Source organism: Lontra canadensis, unplaced genomic scaffold, assembly GCF_010015895.1.
Source record: "Lontra canadensis isolate GAN:19392208 unplaced genomic scaffold, GSC_riverotter_1.0 scaffold5, whole genome shotgun sequence".
NCBI lineage: Eukaryota > Metazoa > Chordata > Mammalia > Carnivora > Mustelidae > Lontra > Lontra canadensis.
Genome location: NW_022630999.1, coordinates 11009855 through 11032689, shown reverse-complemented (window position 1 = coordinate 11032689; position 22835 = coordinate 11009855). Strand labels below are relative to the sequence as shown.

General features: G+C 35.8%; 1 protein-coding gene across 5 annotated transcripts in view; it reads right to left on the bottom strand.

The window, feature by feature from the left end:
- PARP8 (poly(ADP-ribose) polymerase family member 8) overlaps nt 1–22835 on the bottom strand; it is a 168405-nt gene that overhangs the window by 48253 nt on the left and 97317 nt on the right. For all 5 annotated transcript variants that reach the window (XM_032851446.1, XM_032851447.1, XM_032851448.1 and 2 more), the window contains 5 exons: nt 21895–21972; nt 20120–20214; nt 10480–10540; nt 9932–10022; nt 3785–3851 (listed from right to left, as the gene is read on the bottom strand). In XM_032851446.1, the coding sequence (XP_032707337.1) occupies nt 3785–3851; nt 9932–10022; nt 10480–10540; nt 20120–20214; nt 21895–21972 (392 nt within the window). The remainder of the gene's footprint in view (nt 1–3784; nt 3852–9931; nt 10023–10479; nt 10541–20119; nt 20215–21894; nt 21973–22835) is intronic.

Here is a 22835-nt window from a genome sequence, read left to right as displayed (position 1 = left end):
AAGCTATGCTTTTCTTCATGCTGATTTCATAAAAGGAATATGCACTGGAGGAGCCAGCACTATATTCAACCTGTAGTGGTCTAACGGCTTCAGCCAGATAGCATCATGCATCATATCAAATGAACGTACTCATTTGACAATTGAAATCTGACTTTTATTTTAATTTGCACTTCGGTTATACATTGAATTTCATTTTATAAATGCAAACTCAACAGATGAAGAATTTATACCTAATTTTATGTCTGTATGTATTTAAGGCAATACTGGAGATTTGCAAGGCTTTTTGTTGTTTCCTTTTAAAAACAACTTAAGCTTGATTGATGCAAATTCAGCATCAAGTCATATATCGTTTAAGAGCCTGGTGGTGGGTATTAAGGAGGGCATGTATTGCATGGAGCCCTGGGTGTGGTGCATAAACAATGAATTTTGGAACACTGAAAAAAATTAAATAAAAAAAAACTTGCACTTAACTATTCACTATTAAAAAAAAGAATATTTCCATGGCGTATGCCATGTTTAGCCTTTGAATGATAGATACTTTATATGAGGCTGACCACTATACTACATCTGTTTTGGGTCAATACTTATTTTTTTCTTTCAGGCTCTTTTAATGCCTTCATGTTCTCCCAATATTCAGTCAGTGCCAAAAACATATCCCAAGTCTTATATAAAGCAAAGGGATACCTATGATAATATGAGAAGCAGGTTGGTGGATGGGTCAAAAGTATTGATCTGAGGTCAGATTCTGGCTCTGCCACTTTCTCACTGTGACCTTAGCACCTTGCTTAATCTCTCTGGGTCAAGGTTTCATCATCTAGGAAATGTGGATAGTAACAGCACCTGCTGGATAGCACCGAGGTCAAGATCCAGTGAGTTAATGTGCTTAGAATAGCGCTTCACATACAATAAGCACTGTGTATGCATTTGTTCCTGCAATCGTTATTAAGCCCGTCTAGTTGCCAGAAACACACCAGATAAAGAATCACAGAAAAGTTTAATGAGTGTTTCTTATTTGCTGAAAACAAACCAGAGTAGTGATAACAAAAGGCCTAGATTGTGAGTCTGGCTTCTTAACTTGCTATGTTTCTGGAAAATAATCCCTTTATATTTCAGTTTTCTCTTATGACTTACTGTGAGGATGAAATCATATTTTTGGAAATCATGTAATTTTAGACCAGAAAGGATCACAAGCAAACCCAGTTATTTATAATTTAAGGAAAAGTAAATTAGATTAAAATTTAACAGGAATCATTAAGAAAAAGTTCTAGCCCCTATACTAAACTGTCCATAGAACTAAAATTTACCCTTAGAAGTAATTAACCTTTTTAAAATGTTAAACATTTAGATGAAAATATTAATAAGATGTTACATATTCTACAAAGCAAACAATGAATACAGAACACAGCTTTCCTTAATTTCTCAGAGTTAGAATTATACACATCATTTCTTTTTCTGAGTCCAAACAACATACTCAAACATCATTAAAAGGCAGAAAGTTACACATTCCAAGATTTCTGTATTTTTGCCATTCTTGGCTCATTTGGACCTACTTCATTTCACTTTAAAAAAAAAAGTTAAGTGGCTAATAAAGTACATAAAGTAAAACTATGGACTTTCGATGATAGGTATCAATGTACATTCATCAACATCAACATCATCTAACAAATGTACCTTTCTGGTAGGACACATTGATAGCTGGAAGCCTACGCATATGTGGGGACAGGAAGTCTATGGAAGATTTCTGTATCTTGTTCTTAGTTTTGCTGTGAACCTAAAAATGCCCTTTTAAGTTATTAAATTAGAAAAAAAAATTAAAAACAAGGAAGAAAATTGGGTGAGGGTAAAAAACACAGGAGGGGAAAAAAATACAGAAGATGTGCCAAGGTATGGTGGTAATCAACTTGGATGGTGTAACATAGAGGCAGGCTCCATGCTTAGCTCCAAGATCTGTAAGATACTAGCTCAACACAGAAAACAAAATCCAATTAAAAAAAACCAGCAGCACCGGGCTGGGGTGGGGGGGCTCAGTCAGTGAAACATCTGCCTTTGGCTCATGTCATGATCCCTGGATCCTGAGATCAGACCCCAGGTTGGGCTCCCACTCAGCCGGAAGTCTGCTTCTCCCTCTGCCTCTCACTCTGCTCAGGCTCTCTCTCTCTCTCTCTCAAATAAATAAATAAAATCTTCAAAAAACAAAACAAACATAAAAACCAATTCCACTGGAAAAGCACACTTAATCCTAGTGCAGAAAAATAAGAAAATTTTTAAGTGCTTATAAAGAAGCCACATGACATTCTACAATGTGCTGAACATATGTTGTAAATTGAGTTTTAGAGATGTGCAATTCAAAACATTAACGGTTTATTATCTAGTTTTTATATATTCATATTTAAACCCAACACTGGGAATTTGCAAGAATACTCCCATATCTTAATTTCCTTTCAAATGTGATCCACCTATAACTCACATTTGCACAATGTCAAGTCATAAAAACTTAAGACAATTCTAGAGCTCCATAATATGTACAACCCTTTATAACACACACAAGATTTCTCTTACATCAATAATCTCAAGTAAAATGACTGCAATACATTCCCTATGTAGTAAATGAAATAAAAATTTCAAAGTACTTTCTCTTAGAACATTGCTCAATAAAGACTAATGTCTGATGCCTAATTTAAATTCATTAAAATACAGGTGAATGCATGAACTGAATCATCGTGGAGGGTGTAAACCATGTGTTTAAATATATAACAATCTAGTGATAAATTTAAATTGAAGTAAAATTTGTATATTCAGAAGGATAAATAATCCTTTAGGAATTCTCCAGCAATACAAATTCTTTTTTTTTTTTAAAGATTTTATTTATTTATTTGTGAGACAGAGAGAGAGAGCACAAGCAGGGGGAGCAGCAGGCAGAGGGAGAAGCAGGCTCCCTGCTGAGCAGGGAGCCCGATGCAGGACTCAATCTCAGGACCCCGGGATCGTGACCTGAGACGAAGGCAGACACTTATCTGACTGAGCCACCCAGAAGTCCCAGTAATACAAATTTTTATAGCTGATGTATATAGTATAGGATTTACTAAATTTAATTTTAACTATACGCTACCGTGTTTTAAAAGTCATTTTGACTGGAGTAATTTTATGCTCATAAAATATAAATTAATTAATTGCATTAACAAGGTCTAAAGAGGAAATAAAGGGTTTATATAAAAAAGGAATGATCATTTTAAGAGTGTAAGCAGAGGAGCTAAGCACAGTGCAGTCAGCCAGGGCCAGTGGCTGTTGACTGTTACCACCTCTAGGCCCCAAGAACAAGCAGAGGGTAACTGTAATGGAGCCCAGTAAGAGAGAGAGTTATGCATAGGCTATGGCCTAGAGCAGAGAAGAAAGCTTCATTTGAAGGGTTAGTCAACTCAAGGTGATCTCTTAGGATGGAAATCAAAGGCAATAAATACTCCCTTCTTATACTGTTTCCTCCTCTATTGGTTACCTATAGCCACAGCGACACATTAGAACCTGCACCCACACAGATCAGCCTCCACAGGCAAGGGCAGGGAGGGAGGAGACTGGAACTGGGCAGGCAAACAAGGACGGCGGCTGCTTCAAGCGGGGAGCTCTGCCAGCTACACTACTGATGCAGCTCTTGGCCTCAGATGAGTTCCTCTCCCGAGGCGCTCACTTCAAAAAGCACTTTTGATAAGAAACGGGAAAGGAGTAAGCAAAATGAGAAATCAATTCTTTTTCAAAGAAATTTATTTTTTTTTTCCCTTGGAAAACTTACTTTTTCAGCTGATGTCCCAGTCCAAATCGCTCTTTTGTAGAAATCTGAAAGACATCAACAGTGGGCACTGCAAAGGAAAAAATAATCAGTCGAAATGTGGAGCTGAAACTTAACCATCAGCAAGGGAAAAGACCAAAAAGGAATATATATGATACAGTACGTTATGTACACATACATAAATATATTATACATTTACATATTATATAGTATATAAAACGTATTTATACACACATACATATTTTAAAATAGCATATACCAGTCCTATACATTGTTATTTATGCTTTATATATATATATATATATATATATATATATTTTGGAGATCACTCTTGGTCATTAGATACCATACACTAACATATAACATATGTGCATATAAGATTATCATATGTATAATGATGAAGAATCGCCAAAAAATATGTAAGTGTAAATAGCAATATGTAGGACAGTTTGTACATGATTCTGTAAATGGAAGAGGCATGTTTGTATAAACAACATACTCTTTTTTTTCTTTTTGCAATAAAACAATGGATGATGAGATATAAGAGACTTGCCTTTCACTAGGGGGCCTGTCATGTATTTTTACCAGGTACATGCATTTCTGTAAGCTAATAACTATGATGTTTATGAATTTAATAATCTCTGAAAAAGTCACTCACCATTCATTCTTCATGGGTTTATTAAAGAATATCTATCTGAGTGTCCACTGTGCCAATCATTATAGATAGAATGGCAAAAAACAAAACAAAACAAAAAAACCCCCACATACACAAATATCCCTGTCCCCAAGTAGCCTTGGTCTAGTGGAAGGAGACAAACAAAAACCAGACAGATAGACTACCACGTGGTGGTAAATGTTCTGGGGAAAAATAAAGAAGGGAAAGGGTCTTGGAGTAAAGGTTACATGGGAAAAATATGTTCCAGCACTTGATAGCATGGCAGAAGAAAAAAGTGTCCTATCCAGGGGAAATCACAATGGCACTGCCCCTGAGGGAGAAATGTGCCTCAATATTCTAGGAACAGCAAAGAGACCAGTGGAGCCACAGAGCAGTGAACAAGGTATCACTTTAGAAGCGGAGATCTGAGAAGGACCACACTAAGCAGTGTGGCAGCATAAGATCTCTGTAGAAAACAAGGGGAGAAGTGGGAGAATCATTCAGGAACTTATTAAAGTAATTGGCAAGAGATGCTGTGGTCTGGATCTGTGGAGGTGGTAAACTGTCTTGTTAACAGGACATTCTCAGACCACACATGTCCCATATTGGAAACCAAACTGGCACCCTCAATTTCCTCACCCCCTGGGTTGGCTGTTACTCAGGGACACAAACACTCCACTCATCAAAGAAAATTGGTGCTGGAATCATCAATCAGTTCCTTTTCCAAAAGCATTCCAATCCATAGGTACAGACTGAGGAACTGAGTGGACATCACTCAAATCCCTCCTATCCCAAACCTAGGGCTACAGAAATTCAAAAATGAATAAAAAAATCCTAACATCTTGGAAACTCAGCAGAATTTTTTTTTTTTTTTAAGAGAAAGATGACAAAAGTGGAACTTGCTGTGCTCTCTTGGAAGATTTAAGAAGACACAATTTCTTTCCAGGTAGATGGAAAAAAATAACTGGGGAGATGGAAGCAGAGAAACAAAAGGGACCTGTTTTTTTTTAAAAATGCAGAAAAATCCAAAATGCACTAGAAGAACTGAAATTATCACTGGAAGAAACTGTATAAGATGCATAGAGAGAGAGAGAGAGTGAGAGTAAAGAGATATAATAGACACAAATATTTACCCAGGATATATAAATTATTCCTACAAATAAATGATACAAAGACCAAAACTCATTCAGACTGTGAATGACTAGAAAATAAACATCAATATTTTACCAAAAAGATAAATCTTCTAGGGAAATGTAAGTTACAAACACTGACTCAACTAGTAGTATAAAATCTGGATGACCTAAATTATAGAATATACTAAAAGAGCTAACAAGATGGTACTTCCAAAAATGTTCCAAGATTCTAGTGATAAAACTTATTATTAAATTAATGAAATTAATTATGACTATTAATTAACTTGAATGTATTCAGAAGATGTTAATAATCAGTGAAACTGGATGCAGAGTGTATGGGGACACGGAGTACTACCTTGGCAATTTTTCTGTAAATCTAAAAATGTTTTAGATTAATTTGTATAATTTTTTTTGAGAGATAGAGCGAGAGAGCATGTGTGTGTGTGTGTGTGTGTGTGTGAGCAGGAAGAAGGGGCAGAGAGAGAATCTTAAGCAGACTCCACACCCAGTGCAGAGCCTGATGTGGGGATCAATCTCATAACCCTGAGACCATGACCTGAGTGGAAATCGAGTCCGACACTTAACCAACTAAGCCACCAGGCACCCAATTTTTATAAAAATTTCCTCAAGTAATAGCTTTCTGATAACTAATGATCAGTTAGAAAATAAACTGGAATATAAAAGTCCCATTAAACAAACAAGTACTCATGAATAAATTTAGCTATACTGACCTCATGCAGAAAAACAGAAAACAAAAAACACAGAACAGTACTGATACCTAAAACTAAAAACAACAAACAAGTCTTCCTTTAAAGGAAAAGTGAATATAAAAATGTCTATTCTTCCTAAATTTATTTAAAAGTTACCTTAAAATAACCAAATAATTCCCCAAGAGGGTTCATTTTTTAGGGACAAGAGACTGAGGAAGAACTTGACAGAATACGCTACAGAAACATTTTCATGTTTTAAAAAAGATGAAAGTTACTCGATTTTTCCTAGTCTTTCATATAACATAGGTTGGGAAGGCAGTAAGTGAGGGATGCTTAAGATACATGGAAATGATTCTAACACTGATCACATACATGTACAGGTACCAATGATGAGATTATTTGTACAGAAAAACATTTTTAATAATGTTGGTTGTTTATCGCATTAAACCAAAAGCAGCCTTGCCCTTCAAATCAGAAACTAGGCTTATACAAGAGCAATTCTGAAAAAATACTTAATAAGAATAATCATGTCTTTTTATTTAAAATGTATTTCCTCATATACAAGGAAAATAGTCCTTATCTTTAATATTAAAGTGGATAAGGAGGTGTATTTCTTTAATTCTTATCATTCCTGTTCACTTACAGATATTTTGTCAGATTAGCCCTGATCAAATATTATAGCTCAAATAAGTATTATTCATACATTTCCAAAACCTAGCAATGAATTTTTTCAAAAACAGCTGTTAACTAGGTCAGTTTCAACCTTGGATTCTTCATAAAACTTGATTGAGGTGAATTAAGACCAAAGTGTACCCATTGAAAATATATACATAAAAAATAATATTAAGGAAAAAGAGGGAAAAAATAGCCCAATAAGTACACATAACAAAACACAAGCAACACCAAAGTATATGTCTTACAAATGAACAAAATTAAAACACTTCAGACACAAGCTAGCAGAAGTTTCTAAAGTATTTTTACCTTTTTGGGGGGGAACTATTATGACCCCATAAACTTATAGTTGGTCAAGTTTGTCTCATTCACAAAATCAGAGTCATTCTGAGGTTTGAAAAAAAAGAAGAATCCTCATGTTTCCTTGGTTTATAAACTATTAGGTAGGCAAATCAACCAATAGAAATGAAAACAGAAGGACTAAATTATGGATGAGTTGTAATACCAAAGAAGGTGTACCAAATAATAAAATCATCTAAATGTGAATTAGAATATAATTATTAGAACATTTACAAAAAAAAATTTACAAAACCATGCAAATATAGCAAATCTTTAGAGACATTGAGAAGGAAAATCTCTGCCTAAAATTCAAGATTATATTTAAAAAATGAGTAACAGTGGTAAGATTACATAAAAGCATGCCACATTCTCATCTCACACAGATGGAGTAGTGTGAGTAGAAATGAACTGACCCAATTTTGTTCCTAACCCTGATAATTAAAAAAAAAAAAAAAAAAAAAAATTTCAAACATAAGAGCTGCTCTTTCTTTTAACCACAAACAGAATAAAACCAAATGGTCACATATCAAATCCTTAAAGAAAGAAAAATAATTAACCATACAGCACAGTATTTGGGGGAACAGCAAAAACACATATAACTATAAACTGGAATATTGTGCAAATATTAAAAATTATTCAATTTCTGAATATTTAATGACTTGAGAACAGTCTCATGACATAATAATAAGGTGCATAAACTACGCAGTTCAGTGTCAACTTTATGAAAATGAGCCAAGCGTGCACAGAAAAGAGAAACACCAAACTATTTGCAGGTTTCTCACTATAGAGGGATTTTGAGTAATTCTTTTTCTTCTTTATTGCATTTCTATATATTTGAAATAATCACAATAAAAATACGTAACATCTAGTTGTCTTTGCCTGGCATTAAATCATAGGCTTTTATATTAAGAGTTGATTATTTAAGTAGAAATCATTATACAAAAATAGAAAAGAGGTGACTCAACAGAAACTTTTTCAAAATGAGAAGTTTTCCAATGTATTTCTTTTTCTTTTTTTTTTTTTAATTTTATTTATTTGAGAGAGAGAGAAAGAATGAGAGAGAGAGAACATGAGAGGAAGAGAGGTCAGCGGGAGAAGCAGACTCCCTGCTGAGCAGGGAGCCCGATGTGGGACTCCATCCCAGGACTCTAAGATCATGACCTCAGCCTAAGGCAGTCGCTTAACCAACTGAGCCACCCAGGCACCCTTTCTATGTATTTCATCAGCTTGGAAGGTCAGGGATTTTTCTCGTGTAAAAGCTAATAGTAGACATAAGTTTCTTAAATGCCTAAAGAAAGATGCACCAACATCACAGTAAAGGATGTGTGAAGATGGCCATGACTTCAAAAGGTGCTATCTATATCCACATCCCTTGATTCTGGGTGGGTTTTCCAACTGCTTTGAACAATACAATATAGTGGAAGATTCACTGTGCCTTTTTCCAGGTGGCATCCACAGCCTGTCTCTTGCAACACTTGCTTTCAGACCCCAGTACCCATGCTACAAGAAACCCGAACCACATGAAGAGGCCATGTGTAAGGTCAACACTCAAGTTAAGGGGCCGCAGCTGAGCTCCAAGATGACACACACATCCACTGCTACCCCAAAGTTCTGCACCTTGAGCATCAGACCTAGCAGAGCCTTTAGTCGACATAAGCTCTACCTGCCATCTGACTTCAAAGGCATGGGCGACTCCAAGCAAAAACTGCTCATCTGAGCTCGAAGAACAGTTAGAGATGGTAAGTGGTGGTTTTAAGCCACCAAGTCTAGGGGTGGTTTGTTATTCAGCAGTATGCAACTGGAGCAAAATGAGTAGATACAGTGTATGTGTGTGTGTGCACGTGGGCCCACATGCATGTGTATCTGGTAGGGGAAAATATTGTAATTCAGTAAGTCTTGGCAAGATCTAATAATCATGTCCTTTGCTGTAAATAACTATCACTTGAGATATAACAAAATCATCCTTTAAGATAGTGGAAAACAAAAGTATTACTAAGATTTCCATTTTCAAAAATGGAAGTATGTTGTATTTATAGTTAGGCTAAATTCATCAGTAATCAAAGGTGGGATAAGTAAACATTAAAACTGAATCCCAGAATCAGAAACATAAATAATTAAATCTAAGGGCAACCCAAAATACACCCTCTGAGCCCCTACTATAAGCAAAGTTCTCTTTTAGGTTTTATTTGCTTGTTTCACAGCAACTTGTCAACTTCTGAAATCTATACAACTAAATGTTGTATGTTTCTTTTTCCAAAAGTTAGACTGGCAGGGGCGCCTTAGTGGCTCAGTCGGTTGAGTTTCTAGATGCCTTCGGCTCAGGTCATGATCCCAGGGTCCTGGAATGGAGCCCCACATCGGGCTTTCTGCTAGGCAGGAAGCCTGCTTCTCCCGCTCCTACTCTCCCTGCTTGTGTTCCCTCTCTTACTGTCTCTCTGCCTGTAAAATAAATAAATAAAATCTTAAAAAAAAAAAAAAGTTATACTGGCAATAAACTATCTTTGTTAGGATGCAAGTATATTTAAATACCATTATCAAGATAGCTGCAATTATGCTCAGGATTACCAAATGAATATTCTGTTGAATGCACAATGCACAACTAATTCATATTCAAAATAATAAACACAGAAATAAAACTAACCTGGGCCATTTAAATACTGTGTAAGTGAACAGTGTAGTCGGACAATTATAGGTTCTGTTCGAATCACTTCCCAAGCCACAGCAATCTCCTCCTGTGCAAATATATTAAAAGATGAATTAATTTTATGGAATTCTTGATTTCTTTTTTTTCCAAAATGAAACTCTTTTTTTTTTTTTTAATTTACTTTGAAGAAATACAAAAATCAATAAGTCTCACAAATTACCTCAAGACCTACTGGTTTGGAGAAGAATGTCAAAGTATTCTTAATTTTTGCCTTCTACATAGGAAAATTGAAGTGAAAATTTAAGAAATAATGAAGTACTATAATAAGAGACCATAAATTTCAGAATATATTAAAAGAACCAATGTAAAAATATATATATCATGTGTTTCTTCAACCAGTCATTGTATTTCTTTATAATCACTTTAACAAAATCAGCATATACTAATAATATGAGAAACAAATATTTAATTTTTTCTAATAATACTGTTGGAAAACAATAAATGTTTTTAAATGTATCAATCATACTGTATAAATTGATACTTACATCCAGAAAGCTAACATCAATATGCAGATCAATATCTACATCATCAATGGCTCCGTATTCCCTGAAAGCAAAGATTAACACTTATTTTTCCATTTTCCTTAAAAGATAATGTGTGCTCGTTTAAGTCAAAATTCAATCTCTCTTTTCCCTGATCTCTACAGAGAGCTCAGAAGTGAATGGGGACATGAATTAACTAATTTCATGTAGTTGGACTGTCATCTTTTGTGACTATTTATGCCGTCTAGAAATCTATTTTTACGAACATGCTTTTGCATACATAAATTCAAGAACTGCTTGCTTCGTAGTTTCAAACATCCCCAGTTCTCTGTGGCAAATTCAACCATCCTCTCATAGGACCACTTGGTGTGCAGTATGCTCTCTGAGAGGAAGAGCTGCTTCAAAGGCAAAAAAGGAGTTTCTCATGGGGGAAAGTGTGGAGAAAGAATTCACCATGACAATGATGTGCCCATGATTTTCCCTCCCATGTTAAACATCACCAGCTCTGACTGGATCCACGGGCTTTGCCACTTAGATGTCATTGTGTTTTGAGAGGCAGCTCTAGAAATCTGATATATCAAAATTAAAACAAGTAACAACAGTTATGTGCCACAGGAAGACATTCTAGAAACCAACTTTTCTCCAGCCCTGGGAGTGCCATAAACCAGCATACATGAAAGAGCGTAAAAACAATAGTTTTCCCATATTCTCTAAATACACAAATCTGTATTTTTTAATATTTTTATAAGAGTATGAAGTTAGAAATGCTATATACAGTGAGAAATAAAACTATACAGATAAGTGAAATGATACAAGGTAGCTGCCAATATTTATTAAGCACCCATGTGCCAGAAATTATTCTCAGAATTTTACATCCATGGGACCACAGTCCACTACATGTACCACTACTACCTTTAATTTATATACACACTGAGACCCAGAGTAACAAAGTGACTTACCCATCATCACTCTGTAGCAGAGCCAAGGTTTAAAGACATACATCCTCTTTATTTATGCAGGTGATTAATCCGTTCAGTATTCAATCAACTAGCAATTTGCGGGGTCCTCATCATAGTCTTATGACGAGGATACTATTGCTATCCTTATTTGCAAACCTCAAAGGAAACTGAGGTTTAGACAATTGAAATCAGATGCCAAAAAGTCAATGTCAGTGGGGGAGTCAGGCATTGAACTCATGTTCAATTTCAAAACTGTGTGTAGGACAGTATCTGGCACACAGTTAGTCCTCAATGACAATTTCTGTGCATTATGTATTCAAATAATGCTAACATAATACAAAACTGTGGCAATTGTCTAGGGTTCAGAGAGGACACCTTTAATGATTAAATGGTTTTATGTAATTTGATGAATGAAGAAAGTGAAGGGTATTTTTTTTTTATTCTTTATGTCTATGACACACAAAAAACAGCATATTAGAATGTAAGAACTCAGCCTCTGTGCTTTCTCCATCATCCCCTTAAAAATATATCAAAAAAGGGATCCCTGTTCAGGTTGTCCCTCTTCCTCTGCCCCACCCCTCTGCTCGTGCACTTTCTCTCTCAAATTAATAGATAAAAATCTTTAAAAAAATAAAAAATAAAAAAACTTTAAAGGGGGGCCTCGGTGGCTCAGTCAGTTAAGCATCTGCCTCCGGCTCAGCTCATGATCCCAGGACCCTAGGATATGGCCCAGTTAGACTTCAGCGGGGAGTCTGCTTTTCCCTCCCCTCCTTGCTTGTGCTCTCTCCCTCTCTTTCAAACAAATAGATAAAAATCTTTTTAAAAAATTAGAAAGTTAATATATATCAAAACACTGACCACATTTTTACTATTTATGAAATTGTATTTTTTATTCTTTGATGGTAATATTTTTAGATTACATAAAGAAAAGGGATAAAAACTATTCACATAGGAATGGATTTCTTAAAAACATTGCATGGCTTAAAACATCTGTTATTACAAAGGATAAGAACACTTATAACCTTGTGCAAATTTACACATGATATGATATGCAAAATAGATTTTAAATACACCAATTTATTTAGGAAATTATACAAATACTATGCCAAGAATAAGGACCAAGCAAATAAACCATCTCTTTAATGCCTCTGGTTCAGGGGTCAGTAACTTTTTCCTATAAAAGTCAAGAAAGTAAGTATTTTAGCCTTTTCAGGCCTTTTCTGGTCTCTGTCACAAATTCCTCTGTTTTTGTTTTTCTTTAAACCCTTTTTAAAAAGCAAACACTATCTGTATCTCACAGGCTTTTCAAAAATGGGCCCCATGACCCAGTGATCATAATTTGTCGATCTGGAACATCAGCAAATTATTCATAAATATAAAAGTCAAACATGTTTTGTGTAGGCAAATTTAAAGAAAGAACCACTAAATGTGGTGATGAAGACCAATTACAAATGATGTTCCGTAGACATTCCAGTGGGGTGAACCTGTAACAAGTATGTGTAAACTTCTGCCTAGAAAGATGTTTGTGAGTGCAGAAATTGGGGACAGAAATGAATATTAAATAACAAGGGAACACTTAAATAAACCATAGGACACTGATACATCAGAAAAATTTTTTAACCATTACTAAAGAAATTGATATAAAAATATGTACTATCCAGAGGGATATGTTCCAAAATATACTATTTGGAGCAAGTAGATTACCAAAAATGTATGGAAACTGAAATGCTCTTTTTTAAATTAAATAGAAATAGAAAAACCAAAAAAGTTAAAAAAAAAAAAAAGAAGAAGGTATTTATTTATTAACTGTAGATTGTGGGTAAAATTTATTTTATAAAAAAAATCCCACGGTCTTGGGATCAAACCCCACATGGGCTCCCTGCTCAGTGGGGAGACTGCTTCTCCCTCTCTTCCCTGCTCATGCTCTCTCTCACTATATCTATCTCTCTCTCTCTCAAATAAATAAATAAAATTTTATAAAAAATTAATGGGTTTTCTAAAAACATATCTCCTTTTTCTGACTACAAAGGTAATATAAGCTCATTTTATAAAATGTCAGAAAAACATACAAAAGCAACTTATAATACTACCACTCAGAGGTAATTATCTTTGCTTATATCTCATTCCATGTATTTGCTTGTATCTCATGCCATATTTTTATATATAAAAATTTGTCCTCCTCTTTCTTTCACTTCTTCTAAAATGAGTGTTTTTCTCTATTAAATATTCTTCCAAATCATCGAATTAAATGGTTGTATTTGTATAAATACAATTCTATAATAAAACAATGATACAATTATGGGGCGCTATTGATTTTTTTTTTTTACACTGTAAATATTGATAAAAAGTCCTCTGGATAAAAATTTATGTGCATCTGTCTTCTTAAAGAATAATTTCTAGAATTACTGCACAAAATAAATAATATAATTATATTTGGGAGTCTTGATATATGTCATCTAATTACTATTTTAAAAGGTTATAACCATTTCTAATCACACCAGCCAGGTTATCACAGTGACAACTCCCCACATTGTCATCATCTCCAGGTGTTCGTTTGCTCTGGTCAGTCACTGCCAGTTTCCCAAAGGAGAATAACTCAGGTTTGGATTTAGTTACAATAGCCAGAGTGTGATGCAATCAGAGGCAGAAAGAAGGGAATCAGAGACAAGAAAAATCAGTAAGAACCTTACCCACAGCTATTTTCTTCAGAGATTTCCAAACCACTTCAGCAGAATTTATTATAAAGTTATGATCAGAAAGTGACATGTATTCTTTTAAAAAGTTTAATATGTGAATTTTTAAGTCTTCTTTATATGATTTCTTCAACATTTTTGTGGTTAGTGTTTTCCCAATTTCTAACACCGTCAATTTATTTCAACAACAACAGAAAGAAGGAAATTAAGGTTTATAAGTGCTCTTCCCCGCCACAGCAGAGCACAAAGACAGAACACAAACAGAATTTTAAGAAGGCAGAGGCATTAAAGGTTTGCAATTAACTGGATTCTGCAGGTGTAGATCTGTAAATAGTTACACTTTTTGTTTTTATGACACACTTCAAAGAATTCACAACAGCGCTGCGTATATGCAAACCAATTTCCGTTGTGATGCCCTTTTTATATAATGCCCGTAATTTCACATTTCCCACTGCGAGATTACAAAGCGTGATTACAGTTTGTCCAGATGCAGCGACCCAGTCATCAGGATTGCTTCTATATCTGAATAACTTTCAGTTGCCCCGGATCTCATGAATAGCAAATGCAGAATCAAGTCAAAAGCCTGAAATATGAATGCAACTTGAATTATGAAGCCAGATATCTGATTGTGTCCTGAATGCTGTATCGGGTTTATAATAACTCAAAATAATTTCATGCACTGCCTATATTTATTCACTGTGAAAAGATCGCATCAAACTGAACCTGAATGCTTTTTCAAGATAAGGAGAACAACATAGAAATGATCTGATGTAGTTGTTATACCCTGGAACTGAGAAAAGATCGCTTCACAAATTTTTCTCCAGACATGTGAGCTACTCTTTGAATCAATGCATCTTGAAATCTGGTCATTTGATTTTGGATATTTATACGTGACCTAGTTCATTTAAGAACATACGTATGAAATGTATTTTTCTATGAACGTGTATTTTTGAGGGCACCATGTATTAGAATTCTTGGCAATTTTTTCTCCTAATTTTTAATGGAACTAATCAAGATAACACGCTCATTAGGGAGACACAACATCCTTGTTCACAATATAGTAAATGTTAGACCATCCCTGCTGGTCCTCCTTGCTCTATAAAACTACGGCTTATTCATTATACTGTCGTGATGTTTTATAACACCACTTGATCAAAATTAGCAGTGATTGTGCTGGTTATAAAAATATTATTAGATATCTAGCCTTCCCTTATTAACTGTCAAGGAAATTAAACATTATACACACATACATGAAATTCTACCACAGGTTCTTGGGAAATAAAATTATTGCTATTTAGTTATTTCTCGCATTCAGTGACTGGTCAGTTACATTTTGAGAAGAAATAGATTTTGTGAGGAAACACACCCCTTCTATGACATCTGAAACTCCACAGCATTCCCTGTCTGTGCATGCCTACTCAATGTGTGTTTTTTGCTCAGTGTGGGAGAGATGTTTGTGAATGGGCCAAGAAATATGCAAACTCAGTAGTCAGAAATAAACCTTGGTAGATTAAAGCATTTGCAAGACTGTATCCAAAGTGCTCTGAAGTTTCTCTAAAAGGCAACAGGACTGAGAAGAATTTAAAAAACTAGATCCGGATAAAAAAGGAAGCCGAGATAAAAATTACACTGTATAAGAGATACAGTTGCTACAATTCCCCCTCCACTGACAAATCCTTGGTTTGGCTTTAGGAAAGTAAAGGCGTTGGGAATAGGGGTGACTGTCTGGGATCTGACATTCTGAAGCTTTCGTCTAGGTTATGAGCCAGTATTTTCAGAAAATACTCTCCCCCCCTTTCTTTCTTCTAGGTGCTTCCTGTTACCACTTCCCCTGGTTTTCAGTCAGACCATTTTTCTGGAGGCTTCAGAAGCAGGAGTGGGAGAATCCATAGCTGGAAAGAACGCTACAAATACCCAACACCAGATCTTTTGAGGAATGACGTACTTCAACGTAGGTTAAATTATGTTGCAATGACAAACTTCTTCAACTCTCAGTGGTTGAGCACACAAGAAAGATTTGTATCTCCCTAACGCTACACGTTTACCATGGACTTGGAGGGAGGAAGGGGAGTTGCTACTCATTGTGGTCACTCAGGAGCCCGGAGTGACAGAGTCCGGGGGAAACGGGAGCTCCTGCACCAGAGCTCACGCTCACATTTCACTGGCCAGAGGTAGCTGTGTCCACTCATCACATTAAAAGGGGCAGGGAAATAAAATGCTGCCAAATACCAGAAGGCAGGAACCAGAAGATCTGTAAGTAAGCCTACCGGTCACCACAAATGGAAATGCAGAAATCCTGATTTGTGTGGCTTTTTCCCCTTCCCTCCCCTATCCGCTCCTTTCTCTATCTTTCTCTCCCCTCTTCCCTCTCTCAAGGAAGTATGGGGGCCTGAATATAGTAGCATAACCTCCTCAACCTTAAAAACTCCTCAGTATGCCCTATCCTCCAGAACATATACTCCAAAAGGCCCTATTACAATTGTCCATCCACAAAAGGTGATCAAAATGCAAAAGATGGGTCACCTGCGTGGCTCAGTTGGTTAAGCATCTGCCTTTGACTCAGGTCATGAACCCAGAGTCTGGGAATCAAGCCCCCATGCTAAGCAGGGAGTCTGTTTCTCTCACTCCCTCTGCCCCTCCCCCCTACTCACGTAAGCATGCATGCCCTTTCTCTCTCTCACTCTCTCTCTCAAATAAATAAAATCTTTTTAACAAGTACAAAAGACTTACAATCTTGCAATCTTCCAACCTTCATTAAGCCTTAGTCACCATAAAAAGGCTAGAATATTACTCAGTAGCTTTGACTTTTAAAACAGAAGGTGGTATGATCATAAAGCAAAGGTTATTTCATATGAGCTAGACGTTTGAAATACCACAAGCAAACTGTCAGAATCATTTCATTCCTGACCACATGAGAATTTTGTGACTTGTAATTCCCCACACCTTTCTAAAACTATTAACCTCAAATTGTTTTCAGATGGCACTGATCATTTTTTTTAAAGTAATGACTAGAGGAGAAAATTTATAATGAAACACATAAAACACCCTCACTTTGCTGCATGATTCAAGGCGAGACATGTTCATTCAGACTGATAAACTGATAGTTTATCCTGTTTCTCCAGATACTTAACTCACTTCAATACAAAAGCGTATGAACTGGAATTCTCATCAGTGTAAGTATGGCTCAACACAGCCAGGATTCTGTTTTTGAATGATATGGCCACATAGAGCTGAAATTACCTCCTTCAGTAATGAACTGGCCATAAGTCCCCATTTCTATCTCCTCCTTCAACCTACTTTAAGAGGTTCTGTCTCAAGTGAGGCAATGCCAGTTATTTTCATCTCTTACAGAGAACTTAGATGTGGTTAGCTGCCCTTCTCATTAGACATCACATTAAAAAAAAAAAAATGACACCAAATAGCCTACTATGCATATTGAGGTACTTTTGTTCTTCAAACTCCATTAAGTTCTTATAAACCTCAATTAAGTAAAAGAACAGCTAATTACAACAGTCTGTTTTCAACAGGCTTAGAACTTTGTAAGGAAGAAGAGTCCAAGACCTTCTGCCTAACTACTTCTCTTGCCATGTGTCCAAGCTTCAGTATTTGATACTAGACAGTAAATTCATTTGTATTTATTTCAAGTAAATCAGACTAGTCTTACTGTGATTCATACTTCACATCATGAGGCCTCTGGGAGATTCTTTATTCTGGAAACATCCTCTGTAGCTATAGAAAGTCTAGAGCAGGCAAGAACATGGCTCATATTCAAAAAGATTTAAGTTGAATCAAAACTTATAAGTGAAATAGGAAAGGAGAAAAAAAATCAAAGCCATTTATGACTTTCAATATTTCATTTGAATGAACTTACAAATATTTATCTAATTTAAAGAGTAGATAAATTATCAATAATTTTATTAATAATGGAAAACACTAATAGAGATGATCGCTGGTACTTAAATTCTTGCTGAAGAAACAAAAAAATTACATATATATATATATATATATATGGCAATGTATTTACGGCTTAACATGGAAATATGTGTTTAAGAAAAATCCTTATAAATGCTTATAAAAGCAATCAACATGTGCTAAGGCAATCCCCAAAACAATAGGTAGTGCAAATTAAAAGAAATTGAACTTACTGTATTATATGATTAACTCTATCCCAGCCTTTTTTTTTTAAAGCAGGGGAGGGGATTAAATTATTGTGATCAAAGTTTCAAGTGGTCAAACAAATTTTGTCTCAAGTTAAAAAATTAATCATTGTTTTGGACCACTTATGGATAATCCCTACTGCCTTCTTCATTTATTCATTCTAACGCACTTATTGAATACCATATCCTCTACCCAGGAGCCACAGTAGACATCAACTGAGAAATAATTGCAGCCAATCTGCTAAAACCTTGAAAACTGCAAAGATTTGCTTTTCCAAGTATAATCCCAATCACTCTCAGTCCACAGCAGCCGACCAGAGCACCATGAGTAGGACAGACAAGATCTATGTCTCTACCCCCAACTTACTGAGGGGGCAGGTGGTGGTGAGTTTGTTTCTGAAGTTAAAATGAAACCGTTGATAGTGATCAATTACAGCTGTATTGTATTTCCCAACTTTTGTACTTGTATTGTATTTCCCAACTTGTACTTACTGTACTTCCCAACTATTTGTTGGCTCTCTGAAAATCTCTGAAAATCTAGATTGGTTGGCTCTCTGAAGAATGTCCATGGAAGAGAAAGTAACCAGATAATGTGAACATCTTTCATGGATGCCACTACAAACTATCCAGAATCCATCAGCCCGTATTTCATATACTCCCTGTGCTGTATTAAGTACCAAAATATAAGCATGATTAAAAAAACCAAAACAGAACAAAATAAAGCAAACCGACAAAAAAGCACACGGTCCCCACATTCACAGAATTTAGGGTCTAGATGGGGAGAACTAAACCAATAATGATAAGACAGGAGAAGCTGAGAAGCGTAACAAATGAGGTGAAAGCCAAATGCGATGGGAGTCTGAGGGTAGAACGACAAGTCTGCACTGGAAATCCAGAGGCTGCGCAGGAGAAGCTGGCCTTTGGAGTCTGGCTTGAATAAAGACACCAACAGGGTTACGAGTGAAGCCCTCACTGGTGAGCAAACAGCTTGTGCAAACGCCCAAAGAGGGAACAGAGCGTGTCTGGAGAGAGGGGACAGTTGTGGTTTGGGTGGATGAGGCGGGAACCGATGTCAGGCTGGGGTTGGGATCTGGAATTCCGAGGCAACGTGGAGGCTGCCCTTTAGGCAAAGAAAAGGAATCTGAAATAATCAGATCGGACTCATGGAGGGAGACGACGATAGTGACAGGAAAGAGTATCTTTTTTAAATTAAGGAGAGAAAATGGTAGGTAAGGATACTGGGGTTTTCTGAATAATTAAAAATGATAACAGCGGTCTTTAAATTTATCACCAAATTATACATGAAGTGACTGCAAGATAAAATACAGTATTAATCAAACAAACACTGCAAATTTATGTCCTTTATTCCCTTTCTTTTTTGGGAAACCTTTATTCCCTTTTCTTTTTTCAATTCCCTTCTCTAACAACATTGGGATGTGATCTGAAGACCAGTGGTTATGCATTATTTACTTTCATTGTTCACACGATGTGTCCATGATTTATGATTGACTGCATGGGCCCAGCTGGCCAAGTCTACTAAGGAATTAATTATGACACTACTTAAGACTGATATTTTATCAAACTAACTCTCCAAAATAACTAATTTCTTTCATGCATCAATGTACTCTTAAACCACATGTACCAAAAACAAAACCAAAAAAATTGATACAGCCAGAGATACACCATTTTGCCTAAGGAAAAACACAGCAGAATGTCTCAAAAAATTTCAAATATAGCTAAGCCCAAGAATATTTCCACTTAAACTGCTCAACAGAAAATTCCCAATGACTTACCAAATCATTTTAATTTTTATTCCAGAGAGATATTGATTTACCTGAGAGAAACTGCGTGCGGCCCATATATCTCTCTCACTGCCGACAAATCAGCCTCAAGCTGGGGGTGCTTGTGCAGTTCCCCGTCATAGTTCACCTGGCGAAAAGGGATGGTTCAGAAATGACTTTGGGGTGAAGAGAATCAAAAGAATCAAATACAAACTGTCTCTTGAGCAGGTCCCCCTGCAAGTTCTGCCATGGACATCGTCTCTGTCATCTTCATTGAAAAATACAGAGAATACAGCAGTATATTCACTAAAGATCGTAGGTTTGCTTATGTCCTATGTCTTGTATAATTTATTATGTTCGAAAAGTAAAATTAGAGGGGTGCCTGGGTAGCTACAGTCGGTTAGCCATCTGCCTTTGGCTCAAGTCATGATCCCAGATCCCGGGATCAAGTCCCATCTAGGGCTTCCTGCTCAGCGGGGAGCCTGCTTCTCCCACCCCTTCTGCTACTTGCCCCGCTTGTGCTTTCTCACTCTCTCTGTCAAATAAATAAATTAAAATCTTAAAAAAAAAAATTAGACTATTTTGATGTGAGAAAAAGGCAGATGTTAAAGAGACTATAGTAAGGGGCTGGCAGATAACCTGAAAACTTCTAGACTGAGTATCTGTCCTGGAAAAAAAAAAAAAAAATTTACTTCCCCTCTGCAAATATTAGCTGTGTAAACAAAAATCAAAACTAGAATTTTTTTGCATGATTAAAGTTTAAAGTGCAACACTGGTTAGAGAATTGTTAGGAAAATACATCACAGCTAGAAAGGCACTCTTGGAGAGAAGCAGCCTACTTTTATTTATATGTCCATATCTCTACTGTCTTGCTTATGCTTGATTAATTACTGATTTTTTTACTCCAAAAAAGTAAATTGACTTACATTCTTTTACACAATTACAATTTTGGCTTTAAAGTATGACTTTAGGGGCTCCTGGGTCACTCAGTCAGTTAAGCATCCAATTGTTGATTTCAGCTCGGGTCATGAGATCAAGCCCCGTGTAGGGCTCCATGCTGTGTGTAGAGTCTGCTTAAGATTCTCTCTCTCTCTCTGCTCCCCCCACCTTGTGTGCAAGCGTATGCACACGTTCTCTAACAACAGACACCCAAAAAAACACCACTTTAATCTACTACCTTCCCATTATGCAGTTACAAAACATGTTTGATTAAGAAGTTTACAGAACCAGAACAAGATGCTTTATACAGCCATATCCTAAAATCTATAGCATAGTTTGAAATTTCAATGCTATCCTGGAAAAATAGTGAATTCTTTTATAAATATGCATATGTGGCTATGCCATTTTCATATACATCACCATTTTCCAACAAACACTTTACATCAGTGAAAGAGGAAGAGAAAATGAATATAAATATTGAGGATGCTCAGTAATTAGGGACCATCAATTTTTATAAAGGTTAATCATGTACTACTTAAAACTAACCATCCATGCTTTCTTTAGAAGCGTCATCATTTTGAAACACTGATGGAGCCCAACATGCTTAAGAAATGTAAAAGTCAAAAACATAATACAATGCCATCTACAAAATCTCTGCAACCAAGTAAGATAAATTCAATGTAAGTGAGCGATGACAGTCGAAGAATCGCCAAAGTAACCTTAGTTTCTGAATATACGTACAAATAAGAAACAGAAATGATGCATATTTCCAAGTCAGTTACAGAACGAACACGGAGGTCTCTCAGATCACAAGCACGGGAATCCTCTAGGACACAGATGGCTACTGATGACTCTGAGAGCGGAGAGCTGGGAGGTCTGATGTACTCACCTGTCCTCCATAATAAAATTCTTCAGAATCATTATCACCTTCAGAATCTTCTTCCACTGTACTATTTTGTCTTGACTCCTTTAAAATAAGAGAAGAAGAAAGTTTTAGTGGTCAAACCATCTTGCCTTCTTTTGAAAAAGAAAGTCGCAAATGGCCATAATAGAGAAATCTTGTGCTTATCACCTGGATTTTATATAAAAAACATTCTTGGTACAGTACAAACCAAAAACAAAAGGTAGTATAAGAGACAGTTTTGTCAGTGCATTAAGCTCTAAGTACATCTTTTTTACAAGTTCTATTTCATCGATTTTGTCTTGTACCATTTGCCATTTGATATGTACATAAAAAACCATGTATAATCAACTACAACTTTGGCTTTGTTCTGCTAGACCTTCTGACAAGTTCGTACAGATTCAACTTTTTTATTAAAAAGTTCCACAGCACTATTTATCCTTGACTGTCCTCATTTCCACTGCCAACTCTACACAATGGTATGAAATAAAAGGCACTCAAACTCCAATAATGAAAAAATCAAATTACGAAAATAAATATGAATTACATTATGAAGAGAATTTCTGCATATAGAAGTTATTTGCTTTAGATTTCAGATGTCAAAAGGATATTTAATTAAATATGCTTGAACTTGAGGTTTGAGTTTCTAATTAACTGAACCACAGCTGTGATGTGTCTAAAGTGTAAACAATGAAAACTCATCTAAAACAACTAATGATGATATTCCTATCCCTGGCTCTGTTAGAATAATTAGGGGAAAGGCAAATTCCATTAGACACAGGAATCTATTAATTCAACGTTTTGGAATCATTCCCAAATTTCTAGAACAAACTTCAACTTCTTAAGGAAAAAGAAAAACCTACAGAAAGGGAATTTGGGTTTTGTGTTTTAGCAGAAGTACTGCCAAATCTGTGGTTCTCACTGAGAAT